Source organism: Ochotona curzoniae, unplaced genomic scaffold, assembly GCF_017591425.1.
Source record: "Ochotona curzoniae isolate NIBS_2020 unplaced genomic scaffold, NIBS_Ocur_1.0 scaffold_3835, whole genome shotgun sequence".
NCBI lineage: Eukaryota > Metazoa > Chordata > Mammalia > Lagomorpha > Ochotonidae > Ochotona > Ochotona curzoniae.
The window spans coordinates 18,834,552-18,855,958 of record NW_024467114.1 but is presented as its reverse complement, the minus strand read 5'-3'; the positions used below and the strand labels follow the sequence as shown (position 1 = coordinate 18,855,958).

Sequence of the window (21,407 nt, the reverse complement as noted above, 5' to 3'; positions counted from 1 at the left end):
TAAGTAAGCAAGAATTTCAAGTATAAGCATGTCACTCAAATCCTTTTTATTTTTCATCATTCGTTCCTTCCAGGTTAACAGACCACATTGTTACTGTATTATGGCTTCCTTGTGAGGAGGCATGGCACAGATAGGGAAGCAAAAGTGCTTCTGGGAACTTACTAAATCTAGTATGTATCCTGGAGAGGAAGAATGGAGAGTAACTTTTCTAACTGAAAGTAGCATCATGGGTCCCACCTTTATGTCTTTCTGCTGAGGACATAAGTGCAGAAGAAAAGCACTCTTTGGAGAGCAGACTCCTTTGGGAAGTAGAAGGAAGAGGTCTGTGAGTGTTCGTGTTTGCAGTGGTGTTAGTGATGTGGGTGGGGGTAGGGGAGAAGGCAAATTGTTCAGTTACAGTGAAGCACTTGAGGTGGTATAACCCACCAGGCACAGTAATAGAGTGTGCGTCAGCCCCAGCAACCTGATGTATTCTGAGGCTCAAAGACAGGTCATTCTGTGGTTTCCTGGCTGTTGTGTCTTTCCTGGCGAACACTGTGTTCATTGATGACATTCCTTCATAGGAAATATACAGAATCCATGTGAGAGGCTGGCCTTGCTTCTGTTGATACTAGTGGTCATACACAATCTTGTTGAGGAAGCTTTTGTTGTTTTGAAATTCAACAAATGCCATATTTCCTTTTTCTTCGTGGTGGATGTTACAAGTTTTACTATGAGTATGTACTTGTATGTGAAAGAAGAATAAAGACAAAAATTTTTGAAACACTTCAAACTTGTATAACTTGGAGGTTCAGTAAAGTGATATGTGTTTGTTCTCTATTAATGCAGAGCTTGGAGTCTGAAGTTTGCATTTTCTCTGTGAAAATGTTGCTATTTGATTGTTCACACTGTTTCTGTCCTTTGAGTGAATGAGATGATGGCCTTTGGCTAAAGCAACTGACAATTCCAAAGGCACACTACTATGACATCTGGCAGAAGGAGGGAGTAATACTCTTCTGGCATCTGTCTGGGGAGGAGTGATTGTTGGGGTAATCACAGAGCAAGTCTGATGCCTGCTGCGGAAAGAGGAAGTGGTCCTCTGGACACACAATGGGAAATCTTGCAGATGACAGAGAAAGGATCTCACAGTATTTCACTGAAACATCTTGATGAATTTATTTTTGTAATTCAGTTGTTGAACAGATTTCTATCATTATTATTCATTGTTATACATAAAGAAACCATTGTCTTCTTAAAGAACTGAAGTTACTATTTTCTCATTAGTGTTAAGGAGGTAGGGGAATGTATCAGCTCAGATTTTATACTGGTTATGCCTCTTGGTTGATGGATATTTGAATGTTGCTTATTAATATACTTCTTTTTAAAAAATTGTTTCTTTTAATTGCAAGGCAGATCAAATTTACAGAGAGAAGGAGAGACAGAAAGATCTTTCATCTACTACTTAAGTCGCCAAATGCCCATAATAGCCAGAACTGAGCCAACCCAAAGCCCAAAATCTAAGCAATTAGTTTTGGGTATTTCACAAGGACAGGGTTCCGAGCTTTCATTCATCCTCTGCTGCTTTCCCAAGAGAAAAGCAGGAAGCTGGGTCGGAAGCAGAAGAGCAAAGGCATGATCTGCCCATATTGGATTCTTGCACTTACAAGTGAGGATTTAGCCATTGAGCCATTGCTCTGGGTCCATTCACTATATTTCTTGAAACTTGAAGCAGGCTAAGGGGAGAACAAACTTAGGTGTTACCCGGATTTGTAAGTAGTTAACCCAGCCAAAGTAAATATTAATTCAGATTCTTACTCTTGCATATTACCATTCAATGAGCACCTTGAAAACTTCCAACATCAAAGTGTTGTCAAAAGATGACATGAGCTATCCTAAAGGGTTTAGAACTGTATCTGGCACACAGCAAGCAACAATGAATTATCAGCTTCTTAATCCTAAGTGCGTTCACAGGCAGAATCCCACCACCCAAAGATCCTGATGGAGTGGCTACTGTGTCGTGGGATTGTGCAATGCCCACCCTCCTAGGAGAAGGTGCTGGCCAGGCTGTAACACAACCCTCAGTGTGGGATGACCTGTAACCCTTCCCCAGGTTAAGCACTGAGCTCCCTCTCCATTCACCTGCAGCCCGAACAGAATGAATGCTGACTTGGTGGTTGACAGCCACATTTAAATCTGATTCAATGTGTGTGCCCTACCTGTAAGAAGTATAAAACCTATAGTTAAACTGAGGCTTGTGGAACAGCTGATTTAAATGGCTGGTTAGTTATTCCCGGATTTAAACCCTCAGTTTATTTAGCTGAGTAAACTTCAGCTTTGCAAACCACACTCTAATTTTTCAATTCACACACCTAATAAAACTTAAGCAGGTGGTGGAGGTGGTGGTGGTGAGGAACATGTGCTTTAAGCAGAAGAGGGACTTGCAGTCACCCTGCATAGTATTTGGATGCTTATATCCTATAACACTTTAAAAATTAGTATTTCAGGTAATTTCCAGGTTGAATGTCAAAGCTAGCTAGGCAATAAAGCAAAAACTCTTGCGAACACCTTCTATGTAGTGATGCTTGCAGGAATGATTGGGGAGCAGCTGTGATCCCAGAGGAAGGAGAAGATGAATGCTTCCAGCAGTGACATCCTGCTGAGACCCAAGAAGAGTGCAAGCCTAGATGATTTGGCTTGGCGGGAACATTAGCATGTGGCTTCATATGTATCTTTATGAAATTTATTTTCAAAGTTGAAAGGAGTAGTAGCTGTCCTTGCTAGCCGCAGCAGCTACTGGACACAAGCAGGTACCATTGTCAAGGAAAGAGATCAAGTGTTGCTGAAACTGATGGTAGTTTCAGCTGGTGGGAGTGGTGACCTCATTTTGAGAACCCTGCCTGGATTTTGCAAGATGGTAAAAACATCCTTTTGTCCTGGATGTTGATGTTTTAGATTTGTGCCAAATTTTACCCTCCATGAACAAGTGTAAGTAGAGAAAATAAATCTTTATGAACATCTGAGTGATAATGAAGTGTGCAGTAAAAGCTTTTTCCATCTGTAATACAGAATGAAATGATTAGGAGCAACCCCAATGCCAGAGGGAGAAAATATTAGTTCCTTGCACTGATATGCTCCTGCCAGACTCTTGTGCCCAAGAGAAGTAGAGAAACCAGGATGCTGTGGCTAGCAGGGTTCAGTTTGTGGCAGGAGGCAGTTTGTTCTGAGCTTGTGTCAGGGAAACAAGAAGTGGGCAGGTGGATTCCATACACAATGCTGAGGAGGCAGATCTAATTTATCTGTCCACCTCCATTCCTTAGGACCACCTCTCCCCCTACACACCAGATCAGGGAACCTAGCACCATGCACAGGAGAGCACTTCCTATCTATGAGGTTGGGAGTATGTACAGAAGTAGTGACTTTCAATTAACTCCATTTCCCTTCCCACTGCATGTTCACCTATATTTAATATTTCAGTACCAGTGTGGCCCTACTGATAGAAGGACATGACATCTTCCTGTGGATTACCTGGGAATTTCTTGATCAAGATAGTGGGAAAAAGACCTATGCTTTTCAGCAACATAAAAGTAACTAGCAGAGTTTTGCACTCATTATAGATTTTATAACATAAAGTAGACTTGCACATGCATAGGCTATGTAATATGTTGTCTCATCATTAATTTGTAGATATGCCATCATTTCAGACTCATTGAGATTAAATATTTTCTTAAGATTTATTTATTTTTATTGGAAAGTCAGATATACATAGAGAAGGAGAGACAGAGAAGAGGAGCTGTCCACTGATTCACTCCCCAAACAGCTGCAATGGCTGGAGTTGCACTGATGCAAAGCTATTAGCCAGGAGCTTCTTCCAGGTCTCCCACGCAAGTGCAGGATCCCAAGGCTTTGGGCAGTCCTTGACTGCCTTCTCAGGAAAAAAAATAGGGAAATGGGTGGGAAGTGGGACCTTCGGGATTAGAACCTGCACCTGTTTGATAACCTGGTGCATTCAAGGTAAGGACTCCAGCTACTACGCTACCATGCTGGGCCCAAGATTAAATATTAACTCACTATTTCTCTCCAGAAATTAGACACAAAAAACACTGTCCTATAGAAATGGAACTGCCTCCTCCTTGTTTTGATCTGTGGCTCCCACCTATTGATTGGCATTTAGAGGATGCCAAATGGACCTTATACACTGATTCTGTCCATCCACTTCTGTTTTCAGAATCCCCAAAGTGCCAAGTCATTCTTCGTTTGGACCAGGATTGCTAACACCATATGGAGCACCAAAGGAAAGCAGAATCCTAGATGTCTTCCTAGAGAGTTGCAGAAGTGTTACAGGGAGGGGAGCTCAGGCCGGGTGCTAGGGAGTGCAGTCGGTTGTGGTTGCTCACATGTAGAAGGATGTGGGAAGGCACAGACATAGAGATGATTCTTGTAAAGCTTATCTTGATAACTCTAATGTTGTGTCTACCCAGTGGTATACAGCACAGTAGTACATGGCCTCATCTCCTTTTTCTAAGAAATTTATTTTCAGGTCTGTTGTTGAAGTATCTGAATTTTTACTAGCCTCAAATTTATGGCTCTCATCACCAATGCGACTTTTCCAGATGTAGAGTATGTGCTCTATGCCTTGATTTGGTTTCTGCAAATACCAGAATATGACTTCATCATCAAAATTCTGGGTGGACACCTTACAGGATATGTGGGCACTCCGGTCTGCTGTTCTGGAAATTAACAGCATGGGTTGCTGCAACTGCCCAAGTCCAACTGCAAGCAAAGAAGAGAAATTCTAAGAACAAATGAGACACAAGAAGCACCAGAAAAGAAGGGCGTGAGTTTCTCCTGGAGGATGAAATGATTGGGGGAAACTCACAGGCCCAGAAGGAGGACACAAGGAGTGCTTTCAGGAATGGCATGCTGCCTGCCAGGCTGGGTCCCCAGGAAGAAGAAAAGAGAATGAGGACCTTGTTAGCTCTAAGTCAAGTCAACGGCAGGAAGTTGTTCTGGTGTCTCAGAAGGGGTGCAGGGTCATGTGGTTCCCTCGTGTTTTTTCAAGATTTGCTAGAGTTATGAGCAGATCTGAGGTTTCCTGTACCTCATGTGTGCTGGGCAGATTTGGCAATAGCTTGACTATCTGGGAAGAAATCCCCAGTGTGAATGTGTGCATCTGGGAGTGAGACGGGGTGGTTCTCCTGCTGCTCCCCCATTCATCCTGCAGTTCCTTCCGTGCTGTGGAAACACTGCACTGGGAATATGAAGGAACATATGAAGCAGGTGCTGTGTTTGTTCCCACGTCTATCTTTCTTTGATGACCTGTTGATTCAAGACTCAGAGATGAAACCTGACCATTTCCTGCCACAGAACAAAACAAAACAAAAATTGAATGGGGAAAGATCTCATGGTCATTATCAGCATAAGCACGGAGTATTATGTATGTGCTTTTGTTTTAGTCAATTTCATTTTTGTGGCTATGCCTCCAAGAAGGGGCGAGACTGCAGGTGCCAACTGGTGTGACAGAGCAGTCTGAGAACTTGGCTTTTATTTCTCCTTGCCTTGGACCTGTCTTACTAACATATGTCACATAGAGGAATATTTTAAAGTCTTTGTTGCTTAATATGTAATGAAATGGCACTGGTAGGGGTCTGAGCCATGAAATCCACCGTGCTCCTGCCTGTGTGGGTTCTGCGTCTCTGTTTGTGATCCAGTCAAGCAAATCAGCAGGACAGGTGGTTTTATGCCTGGGTTTGCCTCCTGAACTTCTGGTGAATTCCCTTTTATACTTCACTACATGTGGAGCACCAATTGCCAACTGCTGACCACAGCTAGAATATATGATTACTGCAATACTGCTCCCCTGTTTGTGCTGCTATTGTGTGCCCATGGGTCTCTGCTGTCAACCTGTCCTCTTATATTTCCTGGGATCCCAGCCTCGGCTTCACCCTGGCTAATGATTATCTGTCTGTCTAAATGTATCCTTACCCTATTCTACCATCTTATTTATAAAAAAATACATTTTAAGGTCTTTTTCTATATTAAAAAATTTATTTATTTGAATGGCAGAATTATAGAGAAAGGGAGAGAGAAAGGGAGAGAGAGAGAAAGGGAGAGAGAAAGAGAGAGAGAAAAAGAGATTTTCTATCTACTGGTTCTCTCCCCAAATGTCCCCAATGACTAGGGCTCGGCCAGAGCAAAGCCAGGAGCCAGGAGTTTTATCCAGGTCTCCCTTGCGGGTACAGGGCATCGATATCCAGGGGCGATCTCCCACACAATACTACTTGTAAAAAAGAAATTTAAAAAGGGCTGATGAAGTGGCTCACCAGGACAATGCTCCACTTGCCAACAGCACCATCCAATGTGTGCATTGCTTTGTGTCTCGGCTGCTTCACTTCTGCACCAGCTCCCTGCTCATGGACTAGGAAAGCAGTGGATGGTGTCCCAATTCCTTGGAATCTTGTATGCACGTTGGAGACCCAGAGATAGCTCCTAGCCCCTGGTTTTGGATCAGCTCAACTCCAGCCATTGCAACTATCTGAGCAATGAACCAATAGATAGGATGTCTCCCTCTTTCGTTTTTTCTCTCTTTTTATTTGTAATATCTGATTTTCGATTATATATCTCTCTATATACATGTATAAAAACATATACATATATATGTATATACGACATATATAGCTTATAAAGATATTGCTATAGTTCTTAAAAGCTCATTGCATGCGTTATTACACAAATTGAAAATAAAAATATTCTTGCTTTTTTAGAAAAAGTCAACTGCCAATTAAATAATATCTTTGTCATCCTTTGAACATACCTAACTGCCCAAGCCATGCTTCAGAATACAGAATCCTTTATAGAAGTAGATTTTCTGTGCTTAATTAGGATAAATGTGTTGTTCCTTTGCCTTCCTGTGCTTAAGAAGCAATTGGTTTAACATTTAAGCCAAGTCAGGCTATCTAGACCCTACCCTTTTCTGCCATACCAACTGTGGGGCTTGACTGTTGGCCCAGCCACATTCGTATTTTACTTTGGTCTTCCATCAGATGTGCTTGAGGAGAAAAATAGAACAAACTGTTAAAGAGGTGTGGGTTAAGAGTGCTAACATTAGAAAAGAATGATCAGCATTAATAGAGAATGTCCCCCACTAAACACGTCCCAACCTAAATGTACCTGTTGTTCTTTCTTCTATCAAGGGCAGAATGAAAGGTTAGCCCCATATGCCACCCTCATCTAACACCCTCTTGATTCAGAGGTCTCTTCTACACATGCCATGTGGACAGAATCCAATTCCCCTAAATCCCAGGAAAAGGAACCTTGCTCTGCCTCCAGTTGCAACCCTGAAACTGTTCAGCTCAAAAAGCACGATTCCTTGACTTCAGCAGATCATTAAGCTTCAACTCTAAGCTTTCATGTGTTTAACAGAAAATAGGCCAAGGGCTGTTGTGTGACAGAGGGCTCGCCTTGATCCAGGGCAGTAATAGGCAAGATTCCCTGTCACTGTGGTGATAGATCTCTCCGTGATTCCATCACAGCCTTTCCCTGGCCACTGGCTCATGTCTGTAGATGGTGAGTTGATGGAAAGCACAGCAGTCACCTCTCAGTCATCAAGTCATTAGGAAACATAATGTCAAGTGCAGATGGTGAAGCCCAGTGCCTGGGTAATGTGAACCGGGAACTGTTGTGTGGGCACATGACATGATGGTTTCCTAGAAAGCCTAGAAAGATCTTCAGAGAAAGCAGGCCTGAGGTTAGAAGGCCAGCCAGGGAGCTGAAGTACTTGCTTCTCTTGGGAAGGATGTGGTGGGCACAGATCTTGTGCAGAATGTTGTAATAGTTCAAGTACTGTGAGACCAGCCAGCACAGTAGTAAGTGGCTGTATCGTCTTTTTCTAGGAAGTTGATGGTCAGGGTTGAAGAGGAAGTTTGAGAATCCTTTTTTGCTTCAGCTTTGTTACGCTTCCCACTGAAACTGGTGTATACTGGGGATTTTATTGAGGCAATCTGAATCAGGTGTTCCAAAGTTTGATCTGATTTCTGCCTGTACCAGTAAATGGTTTCAGTGTCAAATGTTGTACTTGATACCTTGCAAAATATGACAGCACTTCTCGTTACCTTTGCAGTTACAGATATCTGTGACTGCTCCACATTTGATAATCCAAGTCCAGCTGTAAGTAAAAGATGAGAATGTACAGTGAAATTCTGAACAGAGAAAAAGAGATATTAAAGAATTGCTTTAGCCACTCCTCTAGACTGAAGCGGCCAGACTGACTCACAAGCCAAGAAGGAGAAGAAGGCAAATGCTTCCAGCGGTGACATCCTGTCTGATGGCCGTGTCCTCAGGGCAGGCAGCCAAGTGAGGACCTGGTGGCCAGACGCCTAGGTCAGGGGCAGGAGGGCGGGGCCTCAGTTGAGGGTAGAGAAGGAAGTGGTGCGTCCTGCTGTTGCTTGGGCCTTCAGTGCTGGCTGCAGACAGACTCACTACCAGGCCTCATGTCCACCCGGCACAGCTCAGAGCAGGGTGGTGGGCTCCATGGAGCTCTTTGCATGAATGTGAGCAACTGGGAGGTGCCTTAACTTCCACAGAAATGAGAAGGGTTTCTATCTGCCTAAAAGTAACTTGGTGAACATTTTCTCTAAGTATCATTTTCTATGTTTCGCAAACATTAACTTTTGACATAGAAAATGTGTAACTCATCATTTCTATTTGTTAGACATTTTCTTCCTAAATGATCTTCGTCTTTCTGCTCACTGCAACAATCTCACAGTGTGGATCCTTGTGTTTTTCATTATACACTTAAGCATTATGAGGAGCAGTTCACTGAAACTTTCAATTCATAAGTGGAACATGCTGATTTTAAAATATTCTTACTTTGGGGAGAGAGAGAGAAAAAGAAATAAGCCACTCTTTGCTTCACTTGTGAAATGCCTGCAATAGCCAACGCTGGACCAGGCTGAAGTCAGGAGCTGGGATCTCCATCCAGGCCTCCCTGTGGGTGTTGGGACCCAAGCACTGTGTCGTCCTCTGATGACCTTTGGGGTGCGCACCCCCAGGGATCTGGAGTGGCATGTGGAGCCAGATATCAAACCCCTCCACTCCAGTTTGGGATGCAGACATCAAGCAGCAGATAAACCACCTCACCAAATGCATGCCTCAGAACATGCTGTTAAGGATGCTCACAGGAGAAACCCAGAGTTTTGCCCAAGATAAAAACTACAATACCCATGAGCCTGTCAGCAAGACCAGCAGCTGCATCTTTTCTACTCAGTCTTTGTCCCTAAGGCAAGGCAGACAGCTCAGGTCTGTCAGGGCAGAAGCAGGTCAAGCAGAGGCCAGCATGCCATGCCATGCCATTTCTGAGGTTTCTGAGTTGTCCTGATAAGCATTAGTCAGATTATAACAACAAACTCACCAGTTCATTTGCAGATGGTAAAAGGACAGTTGGAGACATTTTGGATTCTTTAATTTTTATGGCCTGTTGCTTTTTCCTAATCCAAGATATTTTATCTGTCCCATAGTATGTTTACAGACTGCTCTTCCTAAACACATCCTTTAAAAGCAGTTGTTTTCCAAAGTTCTTCTCACGTTCGCTCCTCTGAATAGTCCTTTGATGTTCATGGCTTCTGATATATCAGGGCTGGGGGCTTCTGGGATAGCAACAATGGGGAATATTGTGCCTCCATCTCCATCCCACATTGGTCTCCTGAGCCCCCATGTTCATATCCACTGGATGACCCAACATCTTCATCTGCGTTCACCAGACATAGGATCTCAAACTGAATGTGTGCAGGCCAGAAGGAATGTCCTCCTTCCCCCAATGCTTACTTTCTGTCTTGGGGAACAACTATTAAAGATATTATCTGGAAGGCAGTCAGAGAGAAGAGAGTAACAGAAGCAGGGAGGGGAGGAGGGAAAGAGGAGAGATGTTCGCACAATATCTTCCATCCTGTGGATGACTCATAAATGTCGCAGGTGGCTGGCTGGTCTACACCATAGCTGGAAGCCAGGAACTTCATCTGGTGCTTCTTCATGGGTGGCAGGGTCCCAAGTACTTGGGACAACCTCCATCACTTTCTTAGGCGCATTAGCAGGGAGCTGTAGTGGAAGTGAGGCACCCAGAGCTTGAATTGGTGCCTAGTTAGGGTACTGGTATTGCAGCTGGTCCTTAACTAACTATGCCACGGTGCTGGCCCCTCCAATTGTTTTCTAGTAGCGCCCCCTACTGCTTCCCTCCCCTTGGACTTTTGTGTCCAGGCCTCAGCCTCTTCTCTAACTGCTCCCTTAGCATTCTCAAGCTCCCAGAGCACAGCATGGCTACCTTACCTTTTGATCAAAGACTTATTTACTTGAATATTTTAAAGGAGAGGGAGATAGAGAGATGTTCTTCCCCAGCAGCAAGGCTGGTTCAGCCCACAGCCAGGAACCAGGAATTCAGTCTAGATCTCTCACATGAGTGGCAGGAGCTCAAGTGATTAGGAAACCATCTGTGTCTTCCCGGGGACTTTCCAGTAATTAATCAGAAGTGGAGCAGCTGGTTAACCTGTCTCCTCACTTGTTTGTAGGACGTAAGAATGGATGAAAAAGGAATGGTTGAGTGGAAGACCCTAGTGCTTGGACCCTGGCACTCCTGTGGGAGATCCAGAAATTCCAGGCTCTTGGCTCTGGTCTGTCCTGGGCCTACCCCATCAGTTACGGCCATTTGGGGAGTAAATTAGCAAATGGAAGATCTCTCTTTGCTTTCTCTCTCTATCTCTGTCTCTCTCTTCCCATATTTCTCTCTGTAACTCATGGCTTTCAGGTAAATAAATCTATTTTAAACAGCAGTCTAAAGCAGTAACAATAGGCCAGGTAAATAAAGCTATCTCCTGGAGCCAGCTGAGCCAGTCTGGAGCCACACTGCAGACAGTACATTAGGGTAGGGCCATGACAATACTAGAAACACAAGATTGTGGTGGTTTTCATGAAAGAGATACCGTTCTTTGAGGATCTCTTTAAAAGTTTATAGAGGGGCCAGCTTTGAGCTTGCTAGGTTAAGCCCCTGCCTGCAATATTGAAATCCTATATAAATGCTAGTTTGAATCCCAACTATTCACAATAGAATGTTGATCATGATAGATATTCATCTAGATGAGCACATAAACAATTAGTAATCCTAAACCATGAATATTAAGAGTAAGTATATAATGCTACATTGTGAAGTACAGGAAAAATGTGAATAAATGGAAATAGCAATTCATTTGGTAAGTTTTTTTATAAGATTTATTTATTTTTATTACAGTGTCAGATATAAGAGAGGAGGAGAGACAGAGAGGAAAATTTTCATCCGATGATTCACTCCCCAAGTGATCGCTATTGCCGGTGCTGTGCCGATCCGAAGCCAGGAACCAGGAACCTCTTCCAGGTCGCCCACACGGGTGCAGGGTCCCAAAGCATTGGGTTGTCCTCAACTGCTTTCCCAGGCCACAAGCAGGGAGTTGGGTGAGAAGTGAAGCTGCCAGGATTAGAACCAACCCTCATATGGGATCCTGGTGCATTCAAAGCGAGGACTTTAGCCGCTAGGCCATGCTGCCAGGCCCTCGTTTGCTAAGTTTTAAAGCAGGATGAAACTGTGCATTACTTGTGAATACAAGCACCTGCAGCATGAGAGAGACAAGGGCACCAAGTTCAAGTTGCTGGTTCCCATGGGAAGAGAAGAGGAAGAATGGGGTTGGGATTATAAACTCAGAGTCTTCAGCTGCATCAGTAATAACAGTCATATAAAATGAGGCAAATGTGCCAAAATGTGAAGATTCAAGACAACTAAGTGATACATCCCTGAGCGTTTGTTTCCTTATTCATTGGAACCTTTGGAATGACTGCAATATTTCACTAATCTGGAAGCTTAAATGCACAGATTTCATAAACTTGCTCCCTGGATACAGTATTCCAGGAGATGAAATGTTTCTCCTAACAAACCAACTAGGAGAGCTTGCCCAACCTACAATCAGATGAAATAGTAACTTTCCAGCTAAGGGGGCGGGGGGGTGAGAAAGAACTCAGCCGGGTGCTAGCCTGCTGAGCTAACAACTTGGCGATGGGCTTTTGGTCCTTAGGAAACTCCTGGGGCAGAGGGTGCAAGCATGAGGTTCTGAGGCCAAAGGGAAGCCACTGAGAGGGGAGTGGGCAGTAGGCTTGGTGTTAGGTGGTGAACTGTGAGGTGCTTTTTACAGAGCACAGTGAGAGAGGAGCAAGAGGTAATGTGGGGGTGGTCTATGTGGATACCAGGAACAACCACAAGCAACATTTTCAGTGTAGTTCTGGGCAGGTCTGAACCACTGTGCTAAGAAGGTGGCACAGTAATACATTCCAGAATCACTTTCTTCTAGATTTTGTACTACAAATTTACAGCTCTTTCCAGTGTGTTCGTAGGCATGATATTTGCTTGGACTGACTCCTGAATCCATTACAAAAGAAGACTTAATGAAGTCATAGTAGAGAAGGCGTTGTGGGGCCTCTCCATCCTTGAAACGGTACCAGTGGATATAGCTGCTTTGTTGAGAAATCCCACAAGTGATTATAACAGACGACCCAGCTGACTGGGTAACCATTCTCATTGTTTCTTCTGGTTTGGAAGAAGCTTGACTTCCTGCAATGGCAACAGAAATGATAATAATGAGAAAAATGAAGATAGTCCTGTAGCATGAGCTCCTGTGGCTGATGAGAGGGAGAGAGGAGAGAGAAGAAAGAGAATGTGGAGAATAGAGTTAGAGAGAGAGAGAGAGAAAGAGAGAGAGAAGGGAAAGAATCAAATCTTTTAGCATCTATGCAACATACTCACCAGGAGCAAGGAAAGCTACAAATAGGGCTACAGTCCACAGCATACCCTTCTCTGAGAACTTCCCTGGAAGGAAAGAATCAAGGATGACAAGGGGAGCCAATAATCCTCAGGCTTGTAATCCTACTCAAAAAGGACAGGATCCAGCAAGTGTGCTGGAGCTGGGCGTCCTGCCTGACGTCCCAGCAGGGAGCAGCAGCAGGCAGGTCTGTCTTACAAGATCCTCAGCCCTGCACCCTGAGTGCTGAGTGCTGAGTGATGAGTGCTGAGTGCAGAGACCCTGGCTGGGAGTGCACTTGTGCTCGTGAGTGCCCTCCTGTGGCCGCTGCGTGCAAGTGCTCCCAGAGGTAGAGAGTGAGGAGCTGAGAGCTCAGAGTGAAGCAGGTGGAGTGCAGGGCTGGGAAGGTGGCCAGTTGCCCTGGGCAGCGGATAGTCTGAGCAGTCCAGCATGGGGCTCAGTCCCTGCAATGCTGAGTTTTCACGTGGGAGTGCTGCTGTCACAAACTGCCCTGAGACAGGTTGTTCTAATTGTTCTCACCCACCTTCACTGATGTCTGTGAGTAGACTTTGGGAAAACCTCCATGGGCACATCTGACAAGCTTTGACTCCAGCTTCTTAATATAGTGAGACCAGTGATGCTGAAGACATCTGACACCCTCAAAATAAGTGTGTGTGTGTGTGTGTGTGTGTGTGTGTGTGTGCTTAAGATGATTTGCTACAAGTTTTCTGATCATCCTCAAACACTGTTAGGTGACCCCCTAGGATAGCGTTCTAAATTTTACTATACCACCCAAGAATAAATTCACAGTGCTGTGTCACACAATATTTACATACATTGAAACTAAATGATAGTCCACATTTGTTGTTGATCTAGAATTCAAATGTACACTATTTTGTTTGGCAATCCTCCATTCAGAATGTGCACCGGTGTTTACAACTGGTTTGTGGGTAACAGGTAGACAGATAGGAGCATAACAAGTAGAGTGAAATGCTGCTAGCATTTAAGTGGCACATGTGCAGAATGTAATTGTCTTTGTTAGAAGGACTCAGTAAAACATAAAATCATATTCTACTTCCATCATTGCTTTGCCCTTTTTTCACGTAATGTATTTGCTGTAGCCGTGACAGTTGGGAAATGAGCAAAGTTCATATCTGTGGGTCTCCCTTTTTTTCTGCTGAGCCCCATGGGAGGAACGAGACACTGCTCTGTGAACAGCTCTGAATGCAATATACCCTTGTCCGAAGCAGAGGGAAGCACAAGAGTTTGGGATACTAGGAAACCCTTGCTGGGACAAGGCTCACAGGCCCACTTTCTGACAGAGTGAATAAAGCCAATGCCTGTGATAGCTGCATCTGGTGCCTGTTTGTGTCCCAGCATCTCTGCTTGTGATCAGCTCCCAGCCAATGACCTGGAAACACAGCAGAAGATGAGCCCAGTGTTTGAGTTCCTGTACCCTCTGTCAGACCTAGATGAACTTTTTGACCTCAGGTCCCTCCCCAGCCATTGTGTCTATCTGGAGAGTAGCCCAACAGATGGAAGATTCTTTCTCTCTCTCTTTCTCTCCATCTCCCCCTCTCTGTGGCTCTGACTTTAAAAAAGTAAATAAAGAAATATTTTTTGAAACAATGAGCAAGTAGAACATTGCCATCACACTGGAGTAGAAAGTTCTTAAAACAAAGCAATAAATTCCACTCCCCAGAAAATAAGAGGAACTGTAAGCTGCTCTGAAGAAAGAGTGCAGTGTTTGACATTAGAACCCTGTGCTTACAGAGTCATTGGACACAAAGACACCTGCAGGCAACACTCTAGGTTGGGATGAAGTTGCACATTCAATTCAGCAAAGAAAATATCAATTCCAGATGTCATCTTTGGGTAATAACAGCTCTATATAGAAACAGATACTGTGTAACTGTCACTGTATCATCTAGAAGTAGAGTGTTAGATGTAAAACTGGAAACAGCAAATCTTGGAATTTATGTTTATGAGTGCCTTGTGAAGTGTTTCGAATAAACCTTCTCTCTGCCTGGGTGAAAAAAAAAATAAAAAGCAGCCTTAGTGAAAATGTTGTAGTTGTTCATATAAATCCAAAATATTCTCAGAGAATCAAGTTTCCTTTCCTTTTTCACTGATTTATTCATTCACTTGAAAGTCAGAATTATAGTGAGAGAGGGAAAGACAGAAAGAGAGAAAATGTCCATGCTTTGATAACTCCCCAGATGGCCTCAACAGCTGGGGTTGGGATGCGCTGAACCCAGGAGCCAGCAACTCCGTGTGGGTCTTCCATGGATTGACAGGAGTGCAAACACTTGGTTCATCATTCACTGCCTTGTCCAGCCCATGAGCAGGAGATTGGATCCCAAGTGGAGCAGTTGGGACAGTAACCAGCACTCTATAGAACAAGGTTATCATAGACTGCAGCTTCCCACACGATGGAACCACAGACTAATATCAGATAACAGACCTCACCTCCAACATGATGTTTAAGACTCTTCCAGATCAAAAAGAAAAGTCAATGTTCTATAAGAACAATGAGTAAATGGGGTCATTTAGGCCACAGGGTTACCACAGTAGCTCCAGAAAGTGAGCACCCATCCCTGCGGTAGTTGCTTCATAAAAATGTCTCTAGACATATCCATAAAGTAAATATCAAGAGAATATAATAAGTAGAAATATCATCCTGAGAGCTCATCAAATTCTGGAACTATAAATTTGTAAAAATTTACATGTCAGCGAATGACCTTAAAAAGCTCTCAAAATGGAAATATTAATTTCCAAAATATACATTTATGGAATGAATATTATGGAAAACTGTGAATGGGTTTCAAATTTGTTACAACAAAGTAAACTTATATCTTGCAGTTTTCCACAAATGTTGTGAAGTCTTCGGTATATATTAAAAGTATTCAAGTGCTACCAGCCATCTCGCTGTGCCCCCACATAGATCTCAATTTGTGTGCCATCCTATCAGAATCTGTAAGGATTCCAGGGCTCATTATGCTTCGAGAGAAGTAGATTGCAGCCCAGTATTTTCCGACATGGAGACTAAACCAATGCATGTCACCTTGCTGGATGACATCTGTAAGGATTGGTCTCTAGACACGACCACAACCAACAGGAAGAACTCAGCTGTATTCTGCCCTGCTGGGCCGAGGCCTGGAGTTGGGAGATTAGGAAAACCCAGGGCAGACAGTACAAGGGTGAGGGTTCTGAGGCAGGGGGAAGCTACTGAGAGGGAGGGGGCTGTAAGCAAGGGGTTAGGGTTTAACTCAGAGTTTACCTTTGTTAAGAGTACTGTCAGTGGAGTGAGGAGCAGGAAGTGGGTGGATGGGAGGGAAGCAACCTATCTATATGCAAGCGACAACCACAAGCAGAATTTTCAGTGTGGCTCTGGGCAGGTCTGAACCACTGTGCTAACCCAGATGGCACAGAAATACACTCCAGAATCACTTTTCTCTAGGTTTTGCAGTACAAGGTTACAGGTGCTGCCTGGGTCGTCGTAAGCATAATATTTGTTTGGATTAACTCCTGAATCTACTTCAAAAGAGGAGCTAGAGAACTTATAGTAGAGAAGGCCTTGTGGGGTCTCTCCATCCTTGAAACTATACCAGTGCAGAATGTCTCTTTCTTTAGAAATACAAGGGATTATAACAGACGACCCAGCTGACTGGGTGACCAGTGTCATTGTTTGTTCTGGTTTGGAAGAAGCTTGACTTCCTGCAATGGCAACAGAAATGATGATAATGAGAAACATGAAATGACATTTCTTCAACATGACCTTCTGTGGCAGATGACAGGGAAAGAGAGAAGAGGGGAAAAAGAATATGGAGGAGAGAGAGAGAGAGTTAGAGATGGAGAGAAAGAGAAGAAGAAGAATGGAAAGAATTCATCCCATTATCATCCATGCAACATACTCACCAGGAGCAAGGAAAGCTACAAATAGGGCTACAGTCCACAGCATACCCTTCTCCTCTGAGAACTTCCCTGGAAGGAAAGAATCAAGGATGACAAGGGGAGCCAATAATCCTCAGGCTTGTAATCCTACTCAAAAGGGACAGGATCCAGCAAGTGTGCTGGAGCTGAGTGTCCTGCCTGACGTCCCAGCAGGGAGCAGCAGCAGGCAGGTCTGTCCTACAAGATCCTCAGCCCTGCACCCTGAGTGCTGAGTGCTGAGTGCTGAGTGCTGAGTGCAGAGACCCTGGCTGGGAGTGCACTTGTGCTCGTGAGTGCCCTCCTGTGGCCGCTACGCGCAAGTGCTCCCAGAGGTAGAGAGTGAGGAGCTGAGAGCTCAGAGTGAAGCAGGTGGAGTGCAGGGCTGGGAAGGTGGCCAGTTGCCCTGGGCAGCGGGCAACCTTGGCAGTCCAGCACGGGGCTCAGTCCCTGCAATGCTGAGTTTTCATGTGGGAGTGCTGCTGTCACAAACTGCCCCGAGACAGGTTGTTCTAATTGTTCTCACCCACCTTCACTGATGTCTGTGAGTAGACTTTGGGAAAACCTCCATGAGCACATCTGACAAGCTTTGACTCCAGCTTCTTAATATAGTGAGACCAGTGATGCTGAAGACATCTGACACCCTCAAAATAAATGTGTGTGTGTGTGCTTAAGATGATTTGCTACAAGTTTTCTGATCATCCTCAAATAGTGTTAGGTGACTCCCTAGAGTTCCAAATTTTACTGTATCACTCCAGAATAAATACATGGTGCACTGTCAATGCAACATTTGGGCAATATTCAAACCAAAAAAAAGTTATTTGTTGATCTAGAATTCAATTTTTCTATATTTTGTTTGGCAAACCTCCATTCAGGGTGTACTGCTCCACAGCCTCCGATGGCACCTGCGCCGTAGGAGTAGCAGATCGTACCCTGGCAGAGAGGAGCTCTCGGCGCACTGCTGGCCCTGACCGCCTCCTCCTGCTCTGCGGCTAGCTTCTCCGAAAACGCTGTGCAGCAAACCATGCAGGCATTACGCACCCTCCTGCTGCCTTTCTGTGGACTCCTGCTCTCCGCTCAGCGTTGCAAACACCTCCACCTCCCCGTCATTCCTTGCACCCCTTGTCAGGGTGCGCTGTGCTGTTTGCTCTATGCACAGCACCAAAGGGCAGATTGTCCCACTGGAAGGTCAGCTTTAGGCACAGACTAACTAGATTATTGTATTTCTTCTCCTTTCTTCCCTTTGCCTGCTCCTTCTCTTCCTCCTCCTCCTTTTTTACTATTGTTCTGTTTCTTTTTCTTCGTCAATAGATCATCCATCTTCTGCTTCACTCCCCAAAGGGCCACAACAGCTGGATCTGAGCGAATCTGATCTGAAACGAGGAGCTAGGCACCTCCGTGGGGTCAAGAGTTAGTGGCTTCTGGCTTCTGCCTTAGTGTGGCTCAGCCCTGGCGGGTTTAGGTATTTGGGGAGTGAATCAGCACATGAAAGATCTATCACACACATCCACTGTCTCCGTCACCCTCTCTCTGTCACTCTGCCTTTCAAATCAATAACAAAGAAAGACATCCAGAGTAGCACTTCTTCAAACTTGCCACTTCTGGGTCCCTTGGCTTTTTGACCATGACGTGTACTGCCATCTACTGGTGCTTTCAATCAAGATGAGGTTCACTTTGAATTAATGTTTATTTTCCAAAGTGACAAAAATTTGTTTTGTCCATTTGGCCATATTCTATAGGTACTTATGTGGGAGAAAACTCAACACCCTCAACAGGCTGTTGCCAAAAGTCTCTTGTAAAACATGTGAGGTGTGTATGTAGTGCTTTAATTAACAGTTAGCTTTACCTTGGACTTCCACAATGAATGAGGTCATTGTGGTTTAAACACTGTTGGTCTGACAGGTGGAAGATGAGCCCAGGAACAGGAAGACTGGGTGTGAGCTGCTTCTCGCAGCTGCTTCAATGCAGAAAGCAGTTAGACCACGCCGCCCGTCTGTGACTACAGGAGGGCAGAGGGCTGGAAAGTGAAGCGCGACCACCATCCCTCAGTCTATTGATTTCACCACAGATTCCGTTAGAACTATATGATGCTCTTGAGGTTAATGTGGAGGCATGAGGTTCTCAGCCATTGCTTGTCCTGTAGCAAGTATGTGCTTGGCTCTAATGCAGGCAGACATTTTCATAACAAAATAATGTCCCCTGGAAGCAAGAGTGGAGGCTGGCGCTTTGTGTGTGAATTGATGGCATCCCTTGGCTGCTACCAGGGTCATCTCATAGGTCATTTTCTGGTCTTTCCCTTCCTTGGTTATGAAAGCAATAAGTGCTTTTTAGAAGAACAATGAAAGACTGAAAACAAAGAAATTGTGCATAGTGTCACTGTCAACACTTTCTTTACTTCTGGTTGTGTATTTGTCTCACACCGCTCTTCCCATGCTGCCTGTGGGACGCACACCCTTTCTAAATTACACTGTAAAGCCAGATAATAGGCATGGGTTCTTTATACAAAACTTGCAGTATACAGAAAAATACACCAAAGCTATGTGCATGTCAATGTTTATTTTTCAGTTTTACCAAATGTTATCTAATGGTATAGAAAGTTTTATCTGTTACAAATTGTGTTAGTTTCCTGCGTTTTCCAGTTTTTATGAACTACGTATATTCACCTTTAAGTGTGTTACAGGTATTTTTAGGAGATAAAGTAATTTGTCTTTCTTCTGTTCTCACTTAAGTTTTCACATATATATATATATAAATAAACATGTTTAAATGCATATAAAATTTATGTATGAATATATTTTTGGTGGGAAGGATCCGCACAATAACCAAGTTTAATTTCCTTGTGAAAATTAATATTCCATCCTTGTGATGGCCCTTAAAGAAGAAATTCCACGGCAGAATGACTAGTTCCGATGTGGGAACACCAGGAGGCTCCCGGGACACCGATTGGGATCAATGGGACAGTGGGACTAATGCTGTCCTGGGCAGCACCGGGGAGTGGGGGCAGGTGGTGCGCTGGTGGCGGCCTTAGCCTCAGGAAGCCCCACTGCTTGCACACTCAGCTTGTGGAACAGTTGTTAAAATGACCTAAGAGAAAGTCCTTTCCAACGAGTTCAATGCCATTTGCACTTATAATTCCTGCCAGCTTGTCAGCCGAGGGAACGAGGAGGAATAGCGTACAGTGCTACTTCTTGGTCTCTGTGAATCATTTTTACCAGTGGACATCATGGGGACAGATAAGTGCAGGTTATAGATTACATGATTACAACTTGGCCCCTTATAAAAACTCTGAAACTTAAACATACATGTCTTCCACTTAAACTTGTCTGCAAATATGGGTCAGGCATTTCTCCGGGTGTCTAAGATGCCCACATCCTGTTTTAGAGCATCTGCTTTGATGCCTGCCATTGGTTCCTGATGGAGTTGTCCTGATAACACAGACTTTGGGAAGCAGCAATAATGGCTGGAGTGAATAGGCTCCCGCCGCCCGTGTGGAGACCTCAGTTCAGTGCCCAGCGCCTGTCCTCTCCTCAGCCCTGTCTCAGCTCTTTGGGGACATTTGGGGAGTAAACCAGTGGATGGAAGCTCTCTCCATCTGTCAGTCCGTAGTTCTCTGCATCTCACATACGGTTTTATAAGCATATGCATTAATTTAGTCATTTTAATGAAGGCGTATAGTCCTGTAATACAATGACATACTTCTTTCTGCTTTCCCTTCCCCACCACGTAGGATCTGAAGAAGAAGCTGAAGCAAAGCAGGGCAGTGAAAAGCCACTTTTAGAACTATGAGGACTACTTTTGTGAAAGTAAGTGTTTGAAAATGAACAATAAAGTAGCTACAGATAGAGCATTAACTTTAACTAGATTTCAAGTGGAGTTCAAAGAACATGCGTATAAACCTATTGCTGCTTTTGTCTTATTTGTATGACTTTAGTATCATTAGTGTAAAATTTAGTAACATTTTCCATACCAGTATACATTTGTAATATTTGGAGATACCTTAGAAGCCCAGATCTCTAAGGAGCGAGGAATCCATGTGTATCTCCCAGACATTGTGTGACAGACATTGTTTTAATTATGACTATCGCAATGTTCATTCTATGAAGGTGGTGACTCTGTGGGCTGTAGGTGCTGTGCTAAGTCATCCAAGGGAGAAGAGACTGGACATGGGATCTCCCTTTGGAAAGTCGAGTAGGTCACACCCAATGCTGGCTTGAATGAACAGCTAGGAAGGAGTTACTTTATTTCTGATACCTCACGGACATTGTACCATACCCACCCGCATTTAGTTGCTTGCCTGTGGCCAGTGAGGTGACATAACGGTCCATCCATCTTCAGTGAAACTGAGTCTGACCTGTTAATAATTGAGGAAAAGTCTCATGCTGTATTTCTAATCGAAAGACTTCTCAATATACTGAAATAACACATTTTTAGTCAGCAAAATGCCTTTTTATTTCAAATCACACAATGGAAATTTTTGTTTGTCTTGTGTCTCAGATTTGTGTGTGTTTTTGTAATACTCTGCCTTTCCTTTGTGTGTTTTTTTAACTCATGCACATGTGCTCTTTGTACAATTTTCAAAAGTAATAAAAACCAACATATCAAAAGGATTTGTTGTGTTTCTCTCATTTCTTAGTCTCTGTTTGACCTGCGTTGGATTTATGGGAAGCAGTCAAGGAGGAATTGTAAATACTC

General features: G+C 44.0%; 1 long non-coding RNA gene and 3 gene segments (V, D, J or C); 1 reads left to right on the top strand and 3 right to left on the bottom strand.

The window, feature by feature from the left end:
- LOC121145714 overlaps positions 1 to 4,958 on the bottom strand; it is a 20,193-nt gene extending 15,235 nt beyond the window's left edge. Inside the window, 2 exon segments of the C gene segment in view lie at positions 4,454 to 4,749; positions 4,856 to 4,958. Of these exon segments, the coding sequence occupies positions 4,454 to 4,749; positions 4,856 to 4,898 (339 nt within the window).
- Positions 1 to 21,407, top strand: part of LOC121145719 — a 24,682-nt gene extending 3,275 nt beyond the window's left edge. The window contains exons 2-3 of the long non-coding RNA XR_005882072.1: positions 20,443 to 20,518; positions 20,819 to 21,407. This is a non-coding gene — a long non-coding RNA (uncharacterized LOC121145719). The remainder of the gene's footprint in view (positions 1 to 20,442; positions 20,519 to 20,818) is intronic.
- On the bottom strand, positions 11,494 to 12,852 carry LOC121145716. The segment is given in 2 exon segments: positions 11,494 to 12,598; positions 12,791 to 12,852. Coding segments are annotated over 2 exon segments (465 nt in total).
- LOC121145718 lies at positions 16,117 to 17,121 on the bottom strand. The segment is given in 2 exon segments: positions 16,117 to 16,502; positions 16,704 to 17,121. Coding segments are annotated over 2 exon segments (381 nt in total).